This window comes from Leptopilina heterotoma, unplaced genomic scaffold (assembly GCF_015476425.1).
Source record: "Leptopilina heterotoma isolate Lh14 unplaced genomic scaffold, ASM1547642v1 Lhet_0, whole genome shotgun sequence".
NCBI classification, from domain to species: domain Eukaryota; kingdom Metazoa; phylum Arthropoda; class Insecta; order Hymenoptera; family Figitidae; genus Leptopilina; species Leptopilina heterotoma.
In genome coordinates, this window is record NW_025110811.1 from 56225 (window position 1) to 76885 (window position 20661).

The following is a 20661-nucleotide window of genomic DNA, read 5'->3' on the forward strand; positions in this document are numbered from 1 at the left end:
TGCACAAAAGTTCTCTAATTGTATAAAAAATAGTTGTGTGGTATATTCTTCTCTATAAATGACAGCAGACAGAAGTTGTTAAAAAGGCGTATTAATTGTGTGCGTACGTGTGTTTTGACACACACATCACAAACTTAAAATATCATTCTGAATTCAATTTTTATTATTAATTATTTACTTATATGAGAAGAGAAAATATACTTGAAAAATCCGAGATATAAATAGAACTTGAAAGAAAGTATATTTTAAGAAACTGAATTATAGAAGGAATTCTATTTTTAAAAGTCAATAAATCGTATTGTTTGTCAATATATAGAAAGAAATAATTCTCTTTCCCTTGAAAATGAGAATTGCAAAAGACACGTGGTTTTCAACTCCCACGCATTGGAGAAGTTAATTATTGAGACTGAAATCACATGTTCTTAAAATACAAAATGGCGGATTCAAGATGGCCACTTTTAAAAGAATTTTATTTTGTATACATATTGTATTTAAAATTAAGGTTTAAAATTTTTTTAAAATAATAATTGATTAAGTATATATTCATAATTCGTTTTAAAGAAAAAATACTTTTGGTTTAGTTGTAGGCCTAATTTTTCATGCAAACTGTTGTTTCAGTATTTATGCAAAGGTGAATTCATATTTTGCTTTTCACAAGGTCCATGAACTTAAAACTGCTTTAGAATGTTGAAAAAGTTCGGAATTCTTTATATTTCATCTGGAATTTTTGCACATATTATTTTATCTACAGTTTCTGCATCACGAGTCGCAAATTTTTTTTATCGTGTATGTGAGGTAATCCACACTTTTGAAATTCTATTACATATACATAAGCAATAACTGGTCCAAAAAAGAGGCTCCCTTTTTAGAATAGGTTTTTGTTGATGATAAAAAAAACAATAAGATACGTTTAAACTTATTTATTATCAATTCCTGAGGATGTCACGGCGTGAATGCCAAAACGTAGGTACATACATTTTTCGTATATCAACATAGAAGTAATAGTTATAAAAAATTTAGAGATGAAAGAAATTAGATTTTTTACATTTTTACATAACAAATCTTAAGTATATGTAGATCAATCTCAGGCTCCCCAATCAGTCAAAAAAAGGATATTCTACAAAAGTAACAATTTCTAAGGTCTTCGTCTGCCTGGATAAGTGTTTAGAAATTTTTTAAAACGTCAGTTATGAGTAAACGAAGATTGTCTTGTAGTCGTATTATTGTTTGTTACCCATGGTTCGCATACTGCACGTGCCAATATGTAAAATAACCAAGAAATTACAGAGAGACCAAATATCACCGGCATACTGTATCTGAAAAATAATATCCTTGATAATTATTGCAAATGAAATTTTCTATTGGATTTATAGTCATTTATAAGTACGAAAGTAGAAATTTATATTTTATAGTAATAGTATATGTAGTAGAATAGTAATAAATTATATGTAGTAGAATAGTAATAAATTATATGTAGTAGAAAATTTCAAACCCTAATATCCAGAAGAATAACATTCCAATAAGTATGCTTCCTGAAACATGGTAGTTGGCCATAACGCGAAAACTGATTCTAGGGGGGATTCGAACTTCCGAACCGGAAGTAAAACCACTTGTAGTACGTTTCGGTAAATTGACTACTAAGGTTGGTGGTTTAATAATTTGATGTGCGATTCTACCAATAAAATCGTTTCTCCTATAAATTCTTATTAAATCGTGCTGATACTGTTAAATAGAAAAAAGTTTAGTTACTACCTACTATTAGTAGACATAGGATCCAAAAGTAAAACCACAATACCTTGTTATTTAAAAACGTGCACAATTTGTACAATGCTCGGACTAAAATCGTAATCTCGTTGCTGCGAACAGGTTGAAGTTCCGGATCCCCTAGATACTCGACGTACCTATAATTTTGTTTTCCATCTTGAATTGGAACGTAAACACCAGGTCTAGTAGAGTCCAAACTTGAATCCAACTGTAAATTTATATTAGTTCCCATTTCTTATTTTCGAAAGAATCAAAAGGATTGTAGAAAAGTCTAATTAGATCTGATTTAGAGCTTAAGTAAATTTGAGGCTCCGGATCTTAAAAAGGTACATGCAGAATTGATTTTAAATAGTATATGTACCATTTTAAGATCTGGAGCCTCGATTACTAGTACAGTTTCTTACTTGAGATTGATGACTAAATGAAGTGGAAAGTATCGTGTCATGATACTCTTGATCGGCAACTAAATTCGCAGGAGGAAATTCTTCTTCTTCTAGCTAAAAAAAACCCATTATTAGATTTATAATTCAATTACAAGGAAATAGAAATAATTTCTATATCCTTAGGTTTTAAATACTTACTCTGAATATATAAATTAGTCTTTCTTGTGCAAAGGCTAAATAAGCGGGAACCTTTCTTCTCTCCTCCAAACTTACATCATCCGAAGAATGATTGTCGCTATTAAAAAAATTCCACATTGATATAAGCAATTTTCTCCCACTTTTTTGTTTCTCTAAAGCTTCCAGCAAACCGATTGCTGTTAATTGAGCTTGACGTACAGCATACAAAAAATCAAGGACCTAAAAATTGATAAATTGCCAGTTTCAATTTTCCAACACTTAAAGTAATTGGATTACTTCATTAATAAGTAATTTAATTACTTGATTTTTCGTTGATACTGAAAACATGGGAGTATACTGATGTGATGGTCCTTCGAGTTCGAGAATTTGCTGTCGTACCACCGCGGTCCATTGATTATTATTAGATAATCTACCACGACTCAGTGCTACGTCATCCATACAAGTTTCAATGTCAGACAACATTTCTGTTAGATGAGGTTGAGAAAATACCTGTAAATAAATTCTTTTTGTCAAACAACCCAAATGCGGTTCAATTTCTCTATTTAATGTGGATTATATTTTACTTTCGTCACGCGGAATAGCATCAGAGAATTTTTAGGTGCAACCAAATCTATTCTCATGAATCTTGGAAGAAGTTGTTGGAATATCGCCGTGTAGGCTAATAAATTATTCGCCACAAATGACATCCATCTGCTTGGATCGTGTATTTTGCCTTTATCTTCTTCCTCAAGTTTCCTTTATTAAGGAAAGTGATAAGAGTTTGATTATTAACAAAGAAAAAAAATTAGCGGATTTTAATTTAATTTGCAATTTTAATTAGAATAAATACGAACCCTTCTTCACTGTACATAACACCCGATACGTATCTCCAGGGTTGAATGAAACTCAACCAAGCTTCTAATATCAATCGAAACGAACTATCCAACGGCCAATGATGGATTGCTTTTTTTAAGAAGAGATAAATTTTTCCTTGAACCGATGGAAGTATCACTCTGAAAATTTAGGGGAAGGACAATTTTAATGTTGTCCGAACTACTTTATCAATGATGATCTCTTATTTATTAGTATTATATTGATGGGAACTATGATATGAGGGTTAATGGGATGAAGGATCTTGGGATTTCTTTTTCCCCTAGTTTGTCATTTAAAGATCATGTTTCAGATATGGTTAATAGTGCTAGTAAAACTCTTGGCTTTTTATTAAGATCATTTAAACAATTCAATAGGATATCAACTTTAACGGTTTTCTTTCAAGCATTTGTTGCATCAAAATTCTTATATGCACCAGTTATTTGGTCTCCATTTTTTCAAAAGTACTCTGATGCAATTGACAATTGTCATAAGCAATTTTCATGGTTGCCACAAAATGTAAATATAAAATTCCAGGATTTCCAGGCTCTGTGGCAACCATGATTTTTAAAATTTTTAGCTTGGCGAGAATACAAAGTCTATCCTCCTCGAGGAACTGAATTTAAGGTTCTCCAAGTTAGATTTGGTGTGTTCTTGAAAACATATTGATTGTTGATTAGGCAAATGTACAGCTAATCTACGTGTTGCATGTGATTGCTCATGTATATTAAATTCGTGAACTCTATGCATTGCTTCTAAATAAAATCATGTCCTTTGTAACAATATTTAAATAAATATTTAATACCTTTATGCAAAAGCATATTTAGGATGATATTTTGATGTGGATTAAACGCGACAGATCATTGAATCAAAAGAAATTTAATTCCTTCTTCCATAATCATTTCTAATAACATTAAATCGTCAGACTTTTTTTCTGATCTTACCTTAACTATACGCATCATCTTATAATCTTACTTACCTTACTGATTGAATTAAAAGATTTCCCAAGGTTCTAGCATCTAAACTTTATTACCTACCTCTTCAATTCGTCGATGGCGCTTTTGTCTCCAGTTGCACTATTTGCAAATTCATGTAATGTTTTTAAAAGTGCACGCACAAGACGAATGTGCTCTCCAGAATGTATACTTTGCTGTAAAATAGAAACAATCAATAACTTCGTCATCTTGCAAATATAAAAATAAAAATCCACCAGTAAAACTTACCCGTCGTGGAAGGGAACTCGTTGTTCCAGTAACAAGATTTGGGGAATACTGATCTTCCTCAGTATATTCCAACCAGAAATCAAGGCAAACCTGAACAACAGTTTCACTTCTCCAAACTTGTGGTAAACATTGTTGTTGTGGTACACCAGAAACTGGACTTGTTGAAGTTGGAGATAGTATTGAAGTTCTCAGTAATCGTGGTGTTTGTAATCTAAATTTTGATCAATGACATTTTTATTAAATTTTATTCGATGAAATAGACGAAGCACTTACCGTAAAAATAATTACTACTGTGAAATTTATTATTAAGAATAGTAACCTTTTTGATTCAGGTGATTGCATCAGTTTCCTAGGTGGAGTTTTCTTTACATATGGACCAATTATAGGTAGTACTGCCGAATTGTCCCTTGGCAAAAAATGATTCAAATAATTGTGTGCCAATTGAACGTAAATGGTTTCCCAATTTGTCCAAACATTTTCTTGTTGCGGTTGTTGAAGCCAAGGATTGGTGAGATGATAGGCAAAATGAAAAATGTAATACTCAAAGGGATATGTGCTCATTAAGGTCAATATCTGAGATACTTAACTAAATACTAAATCTAAACTAAATAATAAATCATGAGTTCTTTATAAAATCTTTAAAACCATTTACAGTTTTATTTTTAACCATTCAAAAAAGGATACTCATAGTCAGTTCCGACAGTAATCGTGAGTTATGATCATCTTTAATTTTGTCCAAGTAAAATGGAGGTATAATCCCTTCCTCCAACATTAAACGTATTTTCGCCTAAGAAAAAAAAGTAAGTTAAAAAATAAGTAAAAAAATCAGTTTTTGTTTAGATTGAAGCTAATTATTCAAAATTTAACCCTCTGTTGGTGCTAACGACCGTTATCGTCAAAAATCATCAATTTGAACGCCTGGTGGGAACTGTAAGAGTTACATTCTATGGCGATAGAGTGGAGATAAGTTAGCATCAGCAGAGGGTTAATATTGAGTGTTGTAGGGATTTATAAAACTCACCGGTAAATAGGAGACTGGAAAATTATATTTCAAGTAACAGTCTGGAAGTAATTTGTAGCATAGAGAAAATATTGGTCCCATTGGACCAAGAAAATAGCAAAGTGTATCATATTCCTGAGGATTTTTCTTTGCATTAATGGAATGTAAACCCCAACCGACATTATCGTTTATTCCAAATAGTGAATGTATTAAAACAGGGAAGACGTGTTGTAGATCAGCTGTACTTGATTTTTCAATTAATACTGTGAGTTCTCTGCATCGTGTAATAAGCGGTAAATTTAGACACGATTGAACTCGAACCTAAAATTTCAGGAACATTGTAAATTTTACATTTTATTCTAGTAGTAAATTTTACTTTATTTTAATTGTAAAATATTGCCTATAGAATATAATATTCAAGAAAGACAGTCTATAAAATTAAGTTTTATCCCATTTTTCAATTATAATAAAGAAATTCTTATAATGAATTTTTTAAACATATTTTTAAATAATTTAAATAAATTTAAAATAATTATAATTTTTCTTAAATAATTGAATTTCTTAAAAGAATTGTAGTATAATTTAAAAAAACTAATTAATTTTTTAATGAATTTTAATAAAAAAACTTTTTATCATGGATTGTTTTCTCCAAAATGTTAAAAATAATTCTAAAATGTTATTATTTTTTGTGTATTTGAATTTTCGGAAATATGTAATTGAAGATATTGAAAATATTTAATTTAAAAATGTAATAAGCTAATTTGTATTAATTTTTATTATTTTAAGTTTACATTTAAAGATTTTTCATTAAAATTTTTAATAAATTTGCAATTAAAATTCTTCAAAAGTTGATCAAATTAGTTGGTTTTGTCATTTTTTAAATCTTTAAATATATTTTATAGCCACTATAATAAACAGAATAACAACTATTAAATAAAAACACAACGCCGGACCATCGCATATATACCATAATAAGTGAATAATGACAAAAGTGAGGTTATGTTACATTCTCTTATAAATTTTCGGAGAATTTAATTTCCGGTTATTTTCTTGGTAAAATCTAGATTAGTTTCTACTAAATCTGATTCTAAATGACAAATCAAATTACTTTGTACTGTAAATTTTTGTTCAAGTGACTTCAAGTTTAAAATTTCTTCCTTAATTTAATTTTAGAAAGTGTGAAAGATGCTGTTTTCAACTATAATGAAAATTCTTGCAGACTTTAGTAGTTTGCATTAGTAAATTGCCACTTTGAATATTGTCCCTTTCTTACAAACTATAGATGTTATAAACAAAGCTAATAGAAATTTTAGGTTAGAATCTATATTTAAATTATAAGAAAAAAATACTTACCGCTGTTACATCTGATGAGGTAGTCATTGTTGCATACTTTTATATTAACTTCTGTAGAATATGCACTTGTTTTTATTTCAATATTTATAAATTAAAAGACACAGAGAAAAAGATTTTTTTTATAAGAAAAGCAAGAAAACAATTTTAAACACACAAACACTCATGGCACACACGATGCAAATATTACACTTGCGTTGTCGTCTCCTCTGTCAAACTCCGAAATTACTATACAGTAGCACGAAGATAAACGAAAAATCACGAAGCATTCTCAATTCTACCTCTACCCTATACCAACAACTAAAACATCAAGTTTGTGTACAGAGAATGATTCGGAAGAATTTTCTAACACAAGCTTTTAAAAATGAAAATGAAGAATTGAAAATAACGTGACTGAGTTTATCTTTTTTTTAATAAATTGACATGAAAGTTGTGCGTAGAGTAGTTGAAGTTTTAAAAAATTATGTTTGAATAAGAAAAATTTATTTTAAAAATTAAGGATGTGTACCGGTCCGATGAAAAAAGTTTTTCACTGGGGCCCACTTACGGCACTAGGTATGTAATATTTTTAAAAATAATTATAATTTAAATAAGTGTAGACTTCTGTAATTATATTATAAGATTCAATACAAATTTTATCTTACGCACGAATTTTCATATATAATTTTTAAATTCAAATACAATTTTCCAAATACAATTTCGAATCATAATTTATTATTTTTAAATAAATGATTAATTTTTGTCATATATTTTCATTTTTACGAAACAGTTTTTAGAATAAAACCTAGATTCTTCAGAAATATAATTTTGTTCTCCGAATAACTATACATAACATATACATAACCTAACTTACTTAATGACTATTTGATATTTGATTTATATGCAATCAAATTATTATTTGACGAAAATGTTAAATTTTCGAATTGTTATACATCATAAATGTTATTTGTTCAAAGTATTATTTCATTATTATTTGATTCTAAGTGAAAAATTAATTATTTTGTGTGAAAATAAGTTTTTTTTTAAGTAAATATCTTTATAAAAATAAAAGATTTGAAAAATTTAATTACTTATCGGAGTTTAAGTTATTTAAAAAATTAATAATAAAATTTGCACTCGACCACATAGCTTAGTTTTTTAAGAATATTTAATACGTATTTAATAATTTGTCGAAAAATCCATATTATCTTAAGAAAATAGTTCTATTAGAAGTTCGATTGGCTTCTGATAGATGTCTTTCGGTCGATAAAGTTGAATTCTTCTTCTTGTAATTATTTATTGACTGGAATTTATTTAATATAAAATTATGCAAAATTAAGTATGTAATTAATTATTATCAATATTGTAATAGTATATAAAAATAGTTTAAAACTAAAAGTCAATTAGTACTTAAGGGGGATGTCAGAGATATACGATTTTTACATAGAGCTCTATTGGGAAAATCGTATCGACTTTTACACTCCCTTAAATGTTAAATTTGATTTTAGTAATAGTTATTAAGGGAGTGTGATCGACTTTCACAATAATTTCTTTTTTAATAATAAAATAATTACTTATAAATTTTTTAATGCATACTTTTACTTAAATATTTCAAAATTAATTGAATTTTAAAAGAGTTGGCGTTTGCAATTTTCATAAATAGATGAACTTTCAGAATAGGTTTTTAATTGAAATGATGAAAATAATTTTGAAAAATAGTTACAGTAACAATATTCTTTTAATATATAAAGTAATGATTTTATCACTCGGTCATTTTTAATTATTATAAATTGTTGAATTCGTTGAATTCCAAAAAAGTTTGAATTTGAATTTTTTGAAGAATTTTAATTCCTAAGGAAAAATAATAATGATTTAATATTTATTTAAAAAAAATAAGTTATTGGTGTTTCTGAATAATTTTATAATTAAAGTTAAATTTATAAATAAATACAGAACATTTTTTTTTGAGTATATGTAATAATTTTTAGAGGAAATCAGAATATTCTTTAGGGTAAGGGAAAAAGAAAATTATATTTTTGTGACAATCCTGGTATATGTTTTCTCAATGTATATTTAATTATATTAAGTAGTGCATTTTGTAACAAGATTTCACCTCATTTATTTACAATAATACAAATCATACTTGAATCAATGGAAATATTCTTATTGTGATATCATGTTTATTATTTAAGATTTTTCTTTTGTTGAGAAATGATTAATGAATTTCCACTTCTTATCGCTGATATAAAAGAATATCGTATCCTCTGCATTGGAGAAAATTGTTTATTCTTTTTTTTTTGGACTCTCCTTTTATCTTACTGTTAAATATATAAAAGTTTTTTTTCTCGAAACATTTTTATTCCTTTTCACTTTTATTCTTTCAACTCGTTAATTTTTAACATTAAATGTCATGGACTATTAAATTTTTGATCTTATTTTCCGGAAATTTTTAATATCGTTTATCATCTTTCTCAAAGAGTCGGTAAATTTTCTGTTTCTCGTTTACATTACCGTTAGTTAATCTTTCCTCAGCGCACACAATTTCCCTGTAGAGATGAGAATTTTTTGCATTATTTTAATTTAGAAAAAATTTTTTTTTTTAAATTTTCTTTTTTTAAAATTTTTTTTATAATTTACCATTCAGTTCTTCGTATGATGGGATAGACCCTCGATAAAGTGAAACCATGCGATGATGCAGCTAAACTTATCGTGTAGGCTCCCATATTTTTCCAAATTAACCAATCGCCAATTTCGAATTTTTGAAGTCGGACATTTTTTAAAATGCAATCCAATTCGTCGGCAGTTTGTCCCCACATTGTACTGACAAATAATTCGTTGTTGTCTACCTATAAATTAATTATGTTAGGAAAAGAAATTTTTTATTTTAAATCAAAATTGTATTCATCAAAATAATGACTCATTCTTCGGAGACATGCAATTATTTTTATAAATAAAAAAATTTTTACAGGAATTCAATTATTTTTAATACAATTTTACAGGAATTGTGCAAAAAAATGTAATTATTCTTAAAAATTTAATTTCAATTCCTCGAAAAAATCAATTATTTAAAAAAAATATTTTTCTAATTCTTTCGAAGAATTTAATTATTTACAAAAATATTAGAATTTTTCACAGGAATTTAATTTTTTACAAAAATATTAAAATTTTTCACAGGAATTTAATTATTTTCAAATATTTTAATAAAATGATTCGAAAAAAATCAATTATTTTAAATACATAATTTTAATTAAATTTTTTTGAAATAATTCAATTATTCTTGATTTTAATAGAATTCTTCCCAAGAATTTAATTATTTATATATAAATAATTCTTCGAAAGAATTCAATTATTAAAGATAAATAACAAAATTATTCTCGAAAATTAAATTATTTTGAGGCATTTTAAAAATATTCTTTGCAAAATTCAATTATTTTCACAAATAAAGTATTCCACAAGAATTCAATTATTTAAAATAAAATTTTCATAATATTTACTATATTTCGAAAAGATTAATTATTTAAAACAATGTTTATAAAATTTGTATGAAAAATTCAAATATTTTCAAAAATAACAAATTTTTTCACCGAAATTCAATTCTTTTTAAACATTTTAATAAAGTTTTTCGCAATAATTCAATTATTTTCATAAATAATAAAATTCTTCTCAGAAATTCAATTATTTTTGAAAATTTTAATAAAATTTTTAGAAAATGTTCAATTATTTTAATAAATACTAAAATTCATCGCAGGATTTCAATTATTTTCAATAGAAGTATATAGAAATTGCTCAAAAACAGTAATTATTCTTAAAAATTTAATTTCAATTTCTCGGAAAAATCAATTATTTAAAAAAATATGTTTTTTAAATTCTTTGGAAGAATTTTGAATTATTTTCATAAATAATAAAACTCATCACAGGATTTCAAGGTATTTTCAAATATTTTAATAAAATTGTTCGATAAAAATCAATTATTTTAAATACAAATTTAATTAAATTTGTTTGTTATACATAATTCAATCATTCTTTTAAATTTTAATAAAATTCTTCCCAAGAATTCAATTATTTACATAAATAATTCTTGGAAAGAATCCAATTATTTTGAGGCATTTTAATAAAATTCTTTGCAAAATAAAATTTCCCTAATATTTTTCGAAAAAAATCATTTCTTTAAAAAGATTTTTTTTTAGATTCTTCGCAAGAATTCAATTATTTTTATAAATAATAAAATTCTTCTTACTAATTCAATTATTTTTGAAAATTTTAATAATAATAGTTGCAAGAATTCAATTAATATTATTAAAATTTTAATGAAAAATATTCTTTAGAATAATTCAATTGTTTTCGATATAATTTTTAAAAGATTTTTTAAAAGAATTCAATTATTTTCTTAATTAATAAAATTCTTCTCAGAAATACAATTATTTTTTAAGAATTGTAATAAAATTCGTTGCAAGAATTCAATTATCTTCTTATATAGTTAAAACAATTCATCTCAAGAATTCAATTGTTTTCTTAATCAATAAAATTCTTCGCAAGAATTCAATTTTTTTCGTAAATAATTGAATTTTTCTCTAGAATTTAATTATTTTCTTAATTAATAAAATTTTTCTCAAGAATTCAATTATTTTTTAAGAATTGTAATAAAATACGTTGCAAGAATTCAATTATAATTATGAAGATAAAGTTCTTTATAAAAATTGAAATTTAAAAAATATTCAATTATTTAATAAATTATTTATTTTTGTATTTAAATAATTGAATTCTTGTAGAACTTTCTAATAAGAATTGATTTGGAATTGAATAAAATAAAATGATTAAAGTTTAGCTAATTATTTTATTTATATAAATTTCAAGAAAAAAATGATCGAATTTTTGGTCTTCATTTTTATTGAAAGAAATGAGTAATTTTTGAACTGAAAAAAACTTTATAGAGGAAGAAAAACTAAAAATAGAAGAAGGAAAAAGTGCATAAAGTTTATTTTATTAAGCTCATTAGAAATTTTTCCTCACTGATGAAAATTCCTTGTTTAAATACTTACTTTTCTTAGGGAAGTTGGCACTCTTGCTTCTAATCCCATCATTTCGTCTTTAAACGATCCAAATACACCTTCATTGATATAATAAACAAATCTTTCCTCATTCTCATGAATAAATCTTTTTTTCCCTTGAACTTGGGCCACCAATTTAAATGCAGAAGTAACATAATATCTTCCAGGTTCACTGATAATTTTTATTGACGAATCAACATCCTTTAGTGCTTCATTTATCACTTCTGTAAACTTTATTTAAAATTTTTAAATATTAAAAAAATCCAAAGTTTGCAATTATTTTACTTTACACGGAAAATAAACAACTGCACTTTTTTGTCAACTTTTCCTATTTCCGTATAAAAATTTTCTCACTTAATCTTTTATCAGGAAAATTTTTGACAACTTTTATTATTTCCGTATAAAAATTACTATCCAAGCTTGCAAGGAAACTTTTATTATTTTACAGTTCAAAAATAATAAATTTTCAAGTTGAGTTGAATAAAAATTATCAAACTTTTCTTAGTATAAAAAAATTTACCTTGGGTATAGTAAAAGTTATCATATTTTTTTCTTTTGCTTGTAACATTGAAAATACGATTTTTTATTTATTTTTTAGAACAAAAAAAAAAACTCACTTCTCGGATATTTGCGTCATTTTCTCCAGGGAATCCCCCGCCAATGTCAATAAGACACACTTCTTTACATCCAATTAATTTTGCATAATCGATTAAATTATTGCAGACTTTAATTCCCCGACTAAAGGCTTCTGCTTCTCTGCAAAGACTTCCAACGTGAAAACTAAAACCATGAAGATGTAGTCCCAATTTTTTAATTAAATTAATTAATTCCTTTGCCTCACGATCGGGATCACAGCCAAATTTGTTGCCCAAATTTATTTCCGCCTTTTTTGCATCGCAACGTATTCGAATCACTATTCTATAAATGGAAATTTTAATATATAAATATAATATTTATTACAACCCGTTTACTATAAATAAATAAATATTATTTATAATATTTATATTTAAGAATATAAATTATTTATAATATTTATATTTAAGAATATAAACATTCTATAAAGTTAAGAAAAAAAAAATTGAAACGGATTTAGTAGTAAAAAATAAAAATACAATCAGTAACTCACTTTGCTTCTGGAAATAGAGTTTTAATTTTATGTACTTCATTCGGATTGTCAACTGTCATTCGTTGAATGCCAACTTTTTTAGCGTATTTCACGTGCGATGGGAATTTTACTGGATGAGCGAAAATAATTCTGTCTCCAGTCACACCACATTCCATAACTTGCATTATCTCTTGCTAACAAAAAATAATAATAAACAAATTAATTATTCCATGAAAAAAAAAAAATTTTTTAATTCTTAAAAAAGAAATTTTTAATCTCTATTCTCAATTTAAGGAAATTTTATTTCATGAATTAAATTCCTTTTTTTTTCTTATTGAAAAAAGAAATAAATAATTCGAAAAATTACAATTTTTTTCCTATAAAAATTTTAATAGAGCGCAATTTATTTCTCGTTTTCAAAAAAGTTGATGACAATTAACTTGACTGTTCGTATATAATTAATCGTTATATTCATAAGCCTGTATACGATTGAAAATAAAAACCTTAGTTACTCGGAAACAAATCGAATTAATTAAAGCGGAAAGAAAAATGTTAGTTTTCCTTATTATTTATTTTTATTGTACTCTATAATTTTGAATTTTTCAAATTTTTTGCTCTTCAATTATTACCTACTGCATTAAACGATTAGTCTTTCGAATTAAATTATCCTTGACTGAAGTTATAAGAAATAAATTGATAAAATTATTTTTAGTAAAATTGATACATTATTTACAAATAATTATTCTTAATTATTTGAAAATAAATTATTTATAATTATTTGTATATAAATTATTCCTAACTATTTGTAAATAAATTATTCCTAACTATTTGTAAATAAATTATTCATAATTATTTGTAAGTAAATTATTTCTAATTATTTATAAATAAATTATTTTATTTTTTCTGATTAATTGATTTGGAAATTTGGTTCATTTTAATTAATTGTTTTAAAATAAGAAATTATAATAATTAATGAAGTTAGATTAAGGAAATGAGAATTTTATTTTAAAATTATTAATAATTGTTTTTTATTTAACAATTTTCTATTTTTTTCTCAACTCACCAGTGAAGCGCAATCAAAATTTCCATTGAGTGCGGCTAACGTTTTAATGACCATTGAATTTGAATTGCTCTTTACGGCTAAAAAATTGATAGCAATAATTATTAATGATACGATGATTTAAAATAATCGTAAAATCAAATAATTGAAATTTATGTCTGAATTAAAAATATTTATTGTAGTAAAAATTTAATTTAATTTAATTTAACTATAATTTATAATTAATTATTATTATTATTATTATTATTATTATTATTATTATTATTATTATTATTATTATTATTATATTATTATTATTTATTATTATTATTATAATTATTATTTAATTTAATCGATTTTCAATTTTTCTCTATTTTATTTATAAAATTTGCATATATTTTATATTTTTAAAAAATTTTTAAATATTTTGTTTATATATTTTTATTTATACTTTATGAATTTGTATATTTATTTATAATAATTTTATTAAGAAAATATAAATGACTTTTAATATTAAATTTGTGAAGAAATTAAGAATTTTCTTAGAAGTGAAAAAAAAATTATTATTTATAAATAATTATTTCATGGTTTACTTACCAAAATGTGGTGTTATTCTTGGGAATTCTTTCAACCAAATTTTATGTTTTCTTATTAAATCACCGACATCAAGAACAAAAAATGAATCTTCATCCGTTTGTGTTTTTGTGATTTTTTTAATAATGTCCTCATCATTCATAAAATCATCAACAATTTCGACGTTTGTTACTTGAAGACAATTCATTTTTTTTTATTTAATTATAACAAAAAAAAATAATAGTAATAATAATAATTAAAATAATAATGAAAATAATAGTAATAATAATAATAATAATTAAAATAACAAAAATAATTGAAATAATAATAATTAAAATATCAATAAAAACAATAGTAGTAACAAAAATAATATTAATAATAATAATAAAAGTAATAATATAATCACAAGAAAAATTATTTATTAAAATTGTTTATTAAAAAGCGAAAAATTATTTTTTACCAAAAGAAAAATTAAGTAAAGAATGACAATTAAAAAGTAATAATGAAAAAAAAGAAATAAATGAAGAAATAAGGAAAAACTAATAAAGTTCTGTTAATTTATAAGGGTGTGTAAAAAGTAAATCATATAACGATAGTTAAGAAGCAACTGAGCATTTCTTGTGTGTAACGCATTGTTTTTGATAAACTCTTTTTCCCCCTGAATTCACAAAGGACACTTGAGATTCACATTTTAACAATTCTGATTGGTTTATATAAAGTCTATGATCTAAGTTCATTTTTGTTTTAAATTATTTTCTAATTTTTTTCCATATTCCTGTAGAAAAGAAAATTAAACCGTTTTTCAAAAAGAAAAAGAAGATTTAATTAACAAATTCTTTTCTTTTCAAATAGAATTATTTTAAAAATAAAACAATTGATAATTATAGATACGCGATGAAATACTTCCTTTATTCTTCATCTGGTTATCATAATTAAAGAAAAGAGAGGACTAATCTTTTGTGAATAAGATTGTTGCTTTAAATATATTTCTTATACGCATAATTTTAAAAAAGAAATCATTTCTTTTTCAGATGAATGTTTAAATTCATTTTATTTATATTGAGATTTTTTTTATCTCCACGCTCCAAAAAAAAGGTTTATTTTAAATTGTTTCCTCATTTAAAATTCTTCGAATTATAAATCAACGATATTTTATTAATTATTGTTTCTAATATTATTATTAATTCAATATTTTTGGAAGGCATAAAATTGTATATAAATAAAAGATGTTTTTTTTTGTTTGGCCGAACAAAAAAACTAAAACATCTTTTATTTATATAATTTTATTATTAATATTAATGAATAAATAAATAATTATTGTAAATCCAAATAGAGGAATGTTTGAGACCAATATTGCGTCAATATTGCAGCAACATTGGCAATATTAATCTAAAATGTTGTACTATTTGGGTAATTGATTAATTAGAGTACATAATTTATAGAATTTTTTTTATTTTTCAGCTCTAATAAAAATAATAACATTAATGACGATACACTGTATCAGACAATTAATGCCACCTCAGGAGAGTTTTTTGGGTGCAATAAATTTTTTACTTTTCTCTAGTCTCAGTGGATCGACACTCTATCATTTTATATATGCCATTTACGAGGGACCGGGATTTTTGCCCTTAAATTGGTGGCCGGTGAGTAAAGAATTTATTTTTATTTTGCATTTTTGATTTTTAAGAATTGAGTTTTTTTATTTCGATTTATTTATTTAAAAATATTTACAGTTCCTAGGGCTAAAGAACCCTTCAAGGAACAGGTACATTATAATATTATTTTGTTTAATCAATATTATTTATACTAAAAAAAACTTATATAATGAAGTTGAGCAAACAACAATCATAAAATATATCAAACTTAATACTGACACTGTAAAAAGAAAGGTACGATTTTAGTATCAATTTTGGTACTAAATCGTAATTACCTAAATCGTAATTTGTTTTAATTTTAATACCGAAATTAGAGATCTAGTTTAGAACCTTTTTTTTACAGTGAATATAACAAAAGTACCTATTATTTGATGAAAATAGATAGAATTACACTATATTGCATTAAACAATCAAAATATAAATTATAAAATTTATATAAATGATGAGAAAGAAAGAAAATATTAAAGAAAATGCTACCAATAAGTAACATTAAAAATTTCATTACTTGTTTTAAATAAAAGTTCAAAAAATAACTTTTTAAAACTGATACTATTGGGAGCATCCGTTATGACAGAATTTAATTTATTTCATAGTCTAGCTCCTGTTACTCTAAAAGATCGCTGCATTTTGCAAGTTCGTTGTGCAGGTATATTTAAGATTTGTTTTCTTTCCCGGAGCCTGTTATGTGTTCAAAAATATTAATGAATTAAGATTCTAGAATAAGATTAGGATTAAGATTTTTGAACTCAAAAAAATTAAGTAGGTAAAATGGATGTCTTCGTCTTGAAAATTGAATATAGTAAGTAAGATTCTTGACTACGTGTTGCAACATTTAATAACCCAGACTTGATTCTATATTTCGATAAATGCACAAACTTCAGCAGATCATAAATAAAACGAATGCAAGCATTTAAGGATCTTTCAAGTTTCTGATTTAAATCAGAACTGATGTCATCATAGACAGGGCAACAATAATCAAAGAGAGGAAGAATTAGTGATTTAACCAAAAGTAGACGAGTTGAGATTTCTGATTTAAATCAGAACTGATGATATCTTCATAGACAGGGCAACAATAATCAAAGAGAGCAAGAATTAGTGATTTAACCAAAAGTAAACGAGTAGGTCTTACTAAATTATTTCAACTTAAATAGCTGGTGAATTACTACCAGCCCCTAACCACTAAAAGTCGGTTCCAAAACTTTTTTTGAACCAGAGTTTAAGTCGGTGAACTCGGTTTAGTAATGTAACTAGATCTTTTCACCTAAATTCTGATTAATACAGTTGTGGAACCAACTGTTCTTTTGGAGACCTTTTATCCACCCTCGGAACTGTCGTAAGACTTTTGCCTTTTCCAATCTCTGCGGATACCATGCGTCAATAGTTAAAAGCAAAATTTACAATACAATAAATTAAAATTAAATAAAATCTACAACCGCAAGCTTTATCCCTCAGTGGTTGGGTATGTAAAGTCCGCTAAAAGTGTGACGACTTTAAACGACCCTATCAGAATATAAATCATTCCATTATTCAATTACCTGCTCATTTATGTATTTCTGTAATCAGCATACGATTTCTATTACCGCCGAAGAAAAGGATGATGCAATAAAATCATATTTGCAGGAATGAAATAAATTATTGAAATTCCAAGTTTGATTTTAAACAGAACCTGATCTGGAAGGTGTATAATATATGTTTGCAGAATTTCCATGTCATTATACTTTTAAAAGTTTCATGTCATTAGATCGATAAATTCAATTACCTCTTTTATTCTTAAAATGAAAATGTAAAACTTTATCGTTTTTATCAATTGTTACAGAAAGATGAATCTGATTGCGAATACCTTCAGTTTTGCTCAATTTGTCAAGGCTATAAAGCACCACGATCTCATCATTGTAGAAGTTGTAAGTTCAAATATGCATTTAATTAACTAATTTTTAATCTAAATGTTAAATTTATAGGATCTTGGAAAACGTAAAGCAAAAATTGACAATATTTTTAAAGGTGGTCGCTGTGTCATGAAAATGGATCATCATTGTCCATGGATAAATAATTGTGTTGGACATTTAAATCATGGCTATTTCACGGCATTTCTAGCAAGTGCTGTTGGTGGCTCTTTACTTTCGACAATTATTTTAATCTCATGGATTATGCAAATTTTTTCACCGAGGACCATGATGTTTCCACCGCCATCATTACTTATTCTTTTTCTCGCAATTTTCACCATTGGTTTATCAATAGGAGTCGTCATTGCTGTCGGCATGTTACTTTATTTTCAAGTAAGTTTCTAATATTCTTCTATAGAATTAAGTATCAGGGCATTTGGTCGCCGAAATCTCCCCTTCATTGGAATTCCCACAACAATTTTTTTTTTACAAATAATATAATAATTCAAATAATTTTTTTTAATTGTATGGAGATTCCGATGAAGGTGAGATTTTGGGGACCTCGTCAACCTTTCCGCAACCTCGGCTTTGCCTCGGGTGCGGAAAGGTCTCCTCGGTCCCTTCAACTCTTCTTCGTCACAATCACCTTTTTTTGCCCTTGGTACAAAAATAACTATTCCTACTGTTGTATATTTTTAACTTATTTATTGAGATGCAAAGACTATTTAATTTCTTATTCAAATCTAATTTAATAGCTGAAGGCTATAATTTAACTAGTTAGTTGTTTTGCAGAAAAGAAAATTCCGATAAAATTTGTCCTTTCTACTCAGCGACTCAACTCGTAATGTTGGGAAGGAACTGTGCGTCTTGCTTTTATAGTCTCAAGATGGGGTGGGGGTTTTTTCTCGGAATTATAGGCAGTGGAAGGGTTGCGCGTGCGCAGAGAACGCTGCGTCGATCAGTCGCCCAGGGCCGTAGGAAAGAATTGCGCTACCCTCACAAATTTGATATTTACTTTAAATTTTCAGAAAAAAAATAATAGAACAAAATAAATTAATTTCGCAAAATCTATTTGCAGATAATCGCTATTCTAAGGAATAGAACGGGGATCGAAGACTGGATTTTTACGAAGGCGCAATATCGTCGTTACAAGACGAACGAAATATTTATTCATCCCTATGATATTGGAAGAATGGGGAATATTAAGCAAGTGATTTCTTTGCATTGCATTCCGTCAGGCGATGGAATTCATTGGCCTGTTATTGATGGCTGTGATCAATACACATTAACGGTAAAAATTTTCTTCTAAATAATTTTTTTATTATTATATTATTATATTTTCTTTCTAAATTTTATTAATAATAAATTTTGAAAATAATTTTAAAAAAAATTTTTTTTTCAAAAATGTTTTCTAATTTTCACAGCGGGAACAATTGGCCCAAAAAATGGAAAAACGTCGTCATGCCCGAAAATTCAGAATTATTGCACCAGCATCGGGATCGTGGCTACCAATAAGTCATGGTTTTAAAGTATTTTGTTCGCCACCTTTCACTAATGATTCGCGAATAAAATTAAAAATCGGTGACATAGTGAACGTCACTCGACGAAACAAGTTCGTATTCAATTTTTTTTTTAACAGATTTAAAAAACAAACAAAATTATTCATTTAATTTTATATATCAACTAAATATTAATAAATAATTATTAATAGAATTTTATTAAAATTACGAATTACAATTAAAAAATTTTTTTTTTAATTTTATAAACCAAATTTAGATTATAAAATCCAAATTATATTTAGATTATTATTATTGATCCAAACTTATTATATTATCCAAATTTGGTTTATAAAATAGAAAAAAATATACCAAAAATTGTTAATTTTTAAAAATTAATTTTTTTTCCTTTGTACAGAAATTGGCTATTTGGAGAAAGAGAACAGGAGGAATCAAAGGACAATAAATTGAATCGTGTTCGAGGCTGGTTTCCTCGACCGTGCGCAATTGAAGTTATCGAAAATGAAACCGTAAAAAATCCACATTTTAAAGTGGATTAATTGGCAATTTTAACTTTTAAAAAAAAAAAATTCCATCACGTTAAAAATTTTTTTATTTCTTTCTTCTCTGCGAATAATTTCATACTGTTGATAAATTTTTAAATAATTTTTTTTCGACTTTAATATATGTGAAACTTTTAATGAGAAATTTTTCTCAAAAATGCTTTTATTTATTCAACGCAGTATTTTTATTTATTTATCATTTTTTTGTTTTTTGGTTTAAAAAGAAAGCGCACAGAAGAAGTTTTCTTTTTTTTTATTTCTATTCTATAGAATAATTCAGGAATTGCTTCGTTTCTATATTTCCGTAAAAATAATTATATTCAACGACATTTTTTACTTAAATTCTAAACGTAAATATATTGTCATTATATTGCAATATAATTCGCCATTTGCCAAATATTAAAAATATTTAAGTGATTAAATAAATATTTTCCAATGGACGTAAAAAAAAAGTTTGTTTTAATTTTCATTCGCTCGAGGCAATTTTATTTACGATATATAGAAAATTATTTTTATAATTTTATGAAATGTGCGAAATATATCGTATTTTGAA

General features: G+C 25.5%; 3 protein-coding genes across 3 annotated transcripts; 1 reads left to right on the top strand and 2 right to left on the bottom strand.

Moving 5' to 3' along the window:
- Positions 1-905: 905 nt before the first annotated feature.
- On the bottom strand, positions 906-6954 carry LOC122498462 (sphingomyelin phosphodiesterase 4). Its single transcript, XM_043606237.1, has 14 exons — positions 6771-6954; positions 5439-5738; positions 5102-5204; positions 4737-4968; positions 4418-4628; positions 4232-4344; positions 3179-3337; positions 2909-3080; positions 2646-2834; positions 2346-2564; positions 2169-2261; positions 1796-1972; positions 1493-1722; positions 906-1316 (listed from the first exon to the last, which is right to left on the bottom strand). Exons 1-14 carry the CDS (start codon positions 6795-6797, stop codon positions 1184-1186), a joined length of 2358 nt encoding a protein of 785 aa, XP_043462172.1. The 5' UTR covers positions 6798-6954; the 3' UTR covers positions 906-1183.
- Positions 6955-7071: 117 nt separating this feature from the next.
- Positions 7072-20143, top strand: LOC122498615 (palmitoyltransferase ZDHHC6). Its single transcript, XM_043606472.1, has 7 exons — positions 7072-7322; positions 15973-16154; positions 17983-18067; positions 18168-18442; positions 19128-19340; positions 19474-19661; positions 19964-20143. Exons 1-7 carry the CDS (start codon positions 7268-7270, stop codon positions 20103-20105), a joined length of 1140 nt encoding a protein of 379 aa, XP_043462407.1. The 5' UTR covers positions 7072-7267; the 3' UTR covers positions 20106-20143.
- Positions 8800-14810, bottom strand: LOC122498537 (antizyme inhibitor 2-like). The gene is made up of 7 exons (XM_043606351.1): positions 14536-14810; positions 13963-14039; positions 12921-13093; positions 12412-12712; positions 11786-12025; positions 9384-9592; positions 8800-9292 (listed from the first exon to the last, which is right to left on the bottom strand). The coding sequence occupies exons 1-7, from the start codon at positions 14717-14719 to the stop codon at positions 9196-9198; spliced, it is 1281 nt and encodes a 426-aa protein (XP_043462286.1). The 5' UTR covers positions 14720-14810; the 3' UTR covers positions 8800-9195.
- Positions 20144-20661: the final 518 nt, after the last annotated feature.

What these genes read in the sequence shown, in the direction of transcription:
- LOC122498537 (XM_043606351.1), bottom strand. Translation starts at nt 14,719, where the DNA reads ATGAATTGTCTTCAAGTAACAAACGTCGAAATTGTTGATGATTTTATG. An exon ending in ATTTTGATTGCGCTTCACTG is followed by an intron (nt 13,094 to 13,962) that starts GTGAGTTGAGAA and finishes ATTTTTTGTTAG; the next exon opens with CAAGAGATAATGCAAGTTAT. An exon ending in ACTCTATTTCCAGAAGCAAA is followed by an intron (nt 12,713 to 12,920) that starts GTGAGTTACTGA and finishes TTCCATTTATAG; the next exon opens with AATAGTGATTCGAATACGTT.
- LOC122498615 (XM_043606472.1), top strand. Translation starts at nt 7,268, where the DNA reads ATGTGTACCGGTCCGATGAAAAAAGTTTTTCACTGGGGCCCACTTACG. An exon ending in TGCCCTTAAATTGGTGGCCG is followed by an intron (nt 16,155 to 17,982) that starts GTGAGTAAAGAA and finishes CAATTGTTACAG; the next exon opens with AAAGATGAATCTGATTGCGA. An exon ending in GCATGTTACTTTATTTTCAA is followed by an intron (nt 18,443 to 19,127) that starts GTAAGTTTCTAA and finishes ATCTATTTGCAG; the next exon opens with ATAATCGCTATTCTAAGGAA.
- LOC122498462 (XM_043606237.1), bottom strand. Translation starts at nt 6,797, where the DNA reads ATGACTACCTCATCAGATGTAACAGCG. An exon ending in ACTGTCGGAACTGACTATGA is followed by an intron (nt 4,969 to 5,101) that starts GTATCCTTTTTT and finishes TAATGAGCACAT; the next exon opens with ATCCCTTTGAGTATTACATT. An exon ending in GCCATCGACGAATTGAAGAG is followed by an intron (nt 3,338 to 4,231) that starts GTAGGTAATAAA and finishes CTAAATTTTCAG; the next exon opens with AGTGATACTTCCATCGGTTC.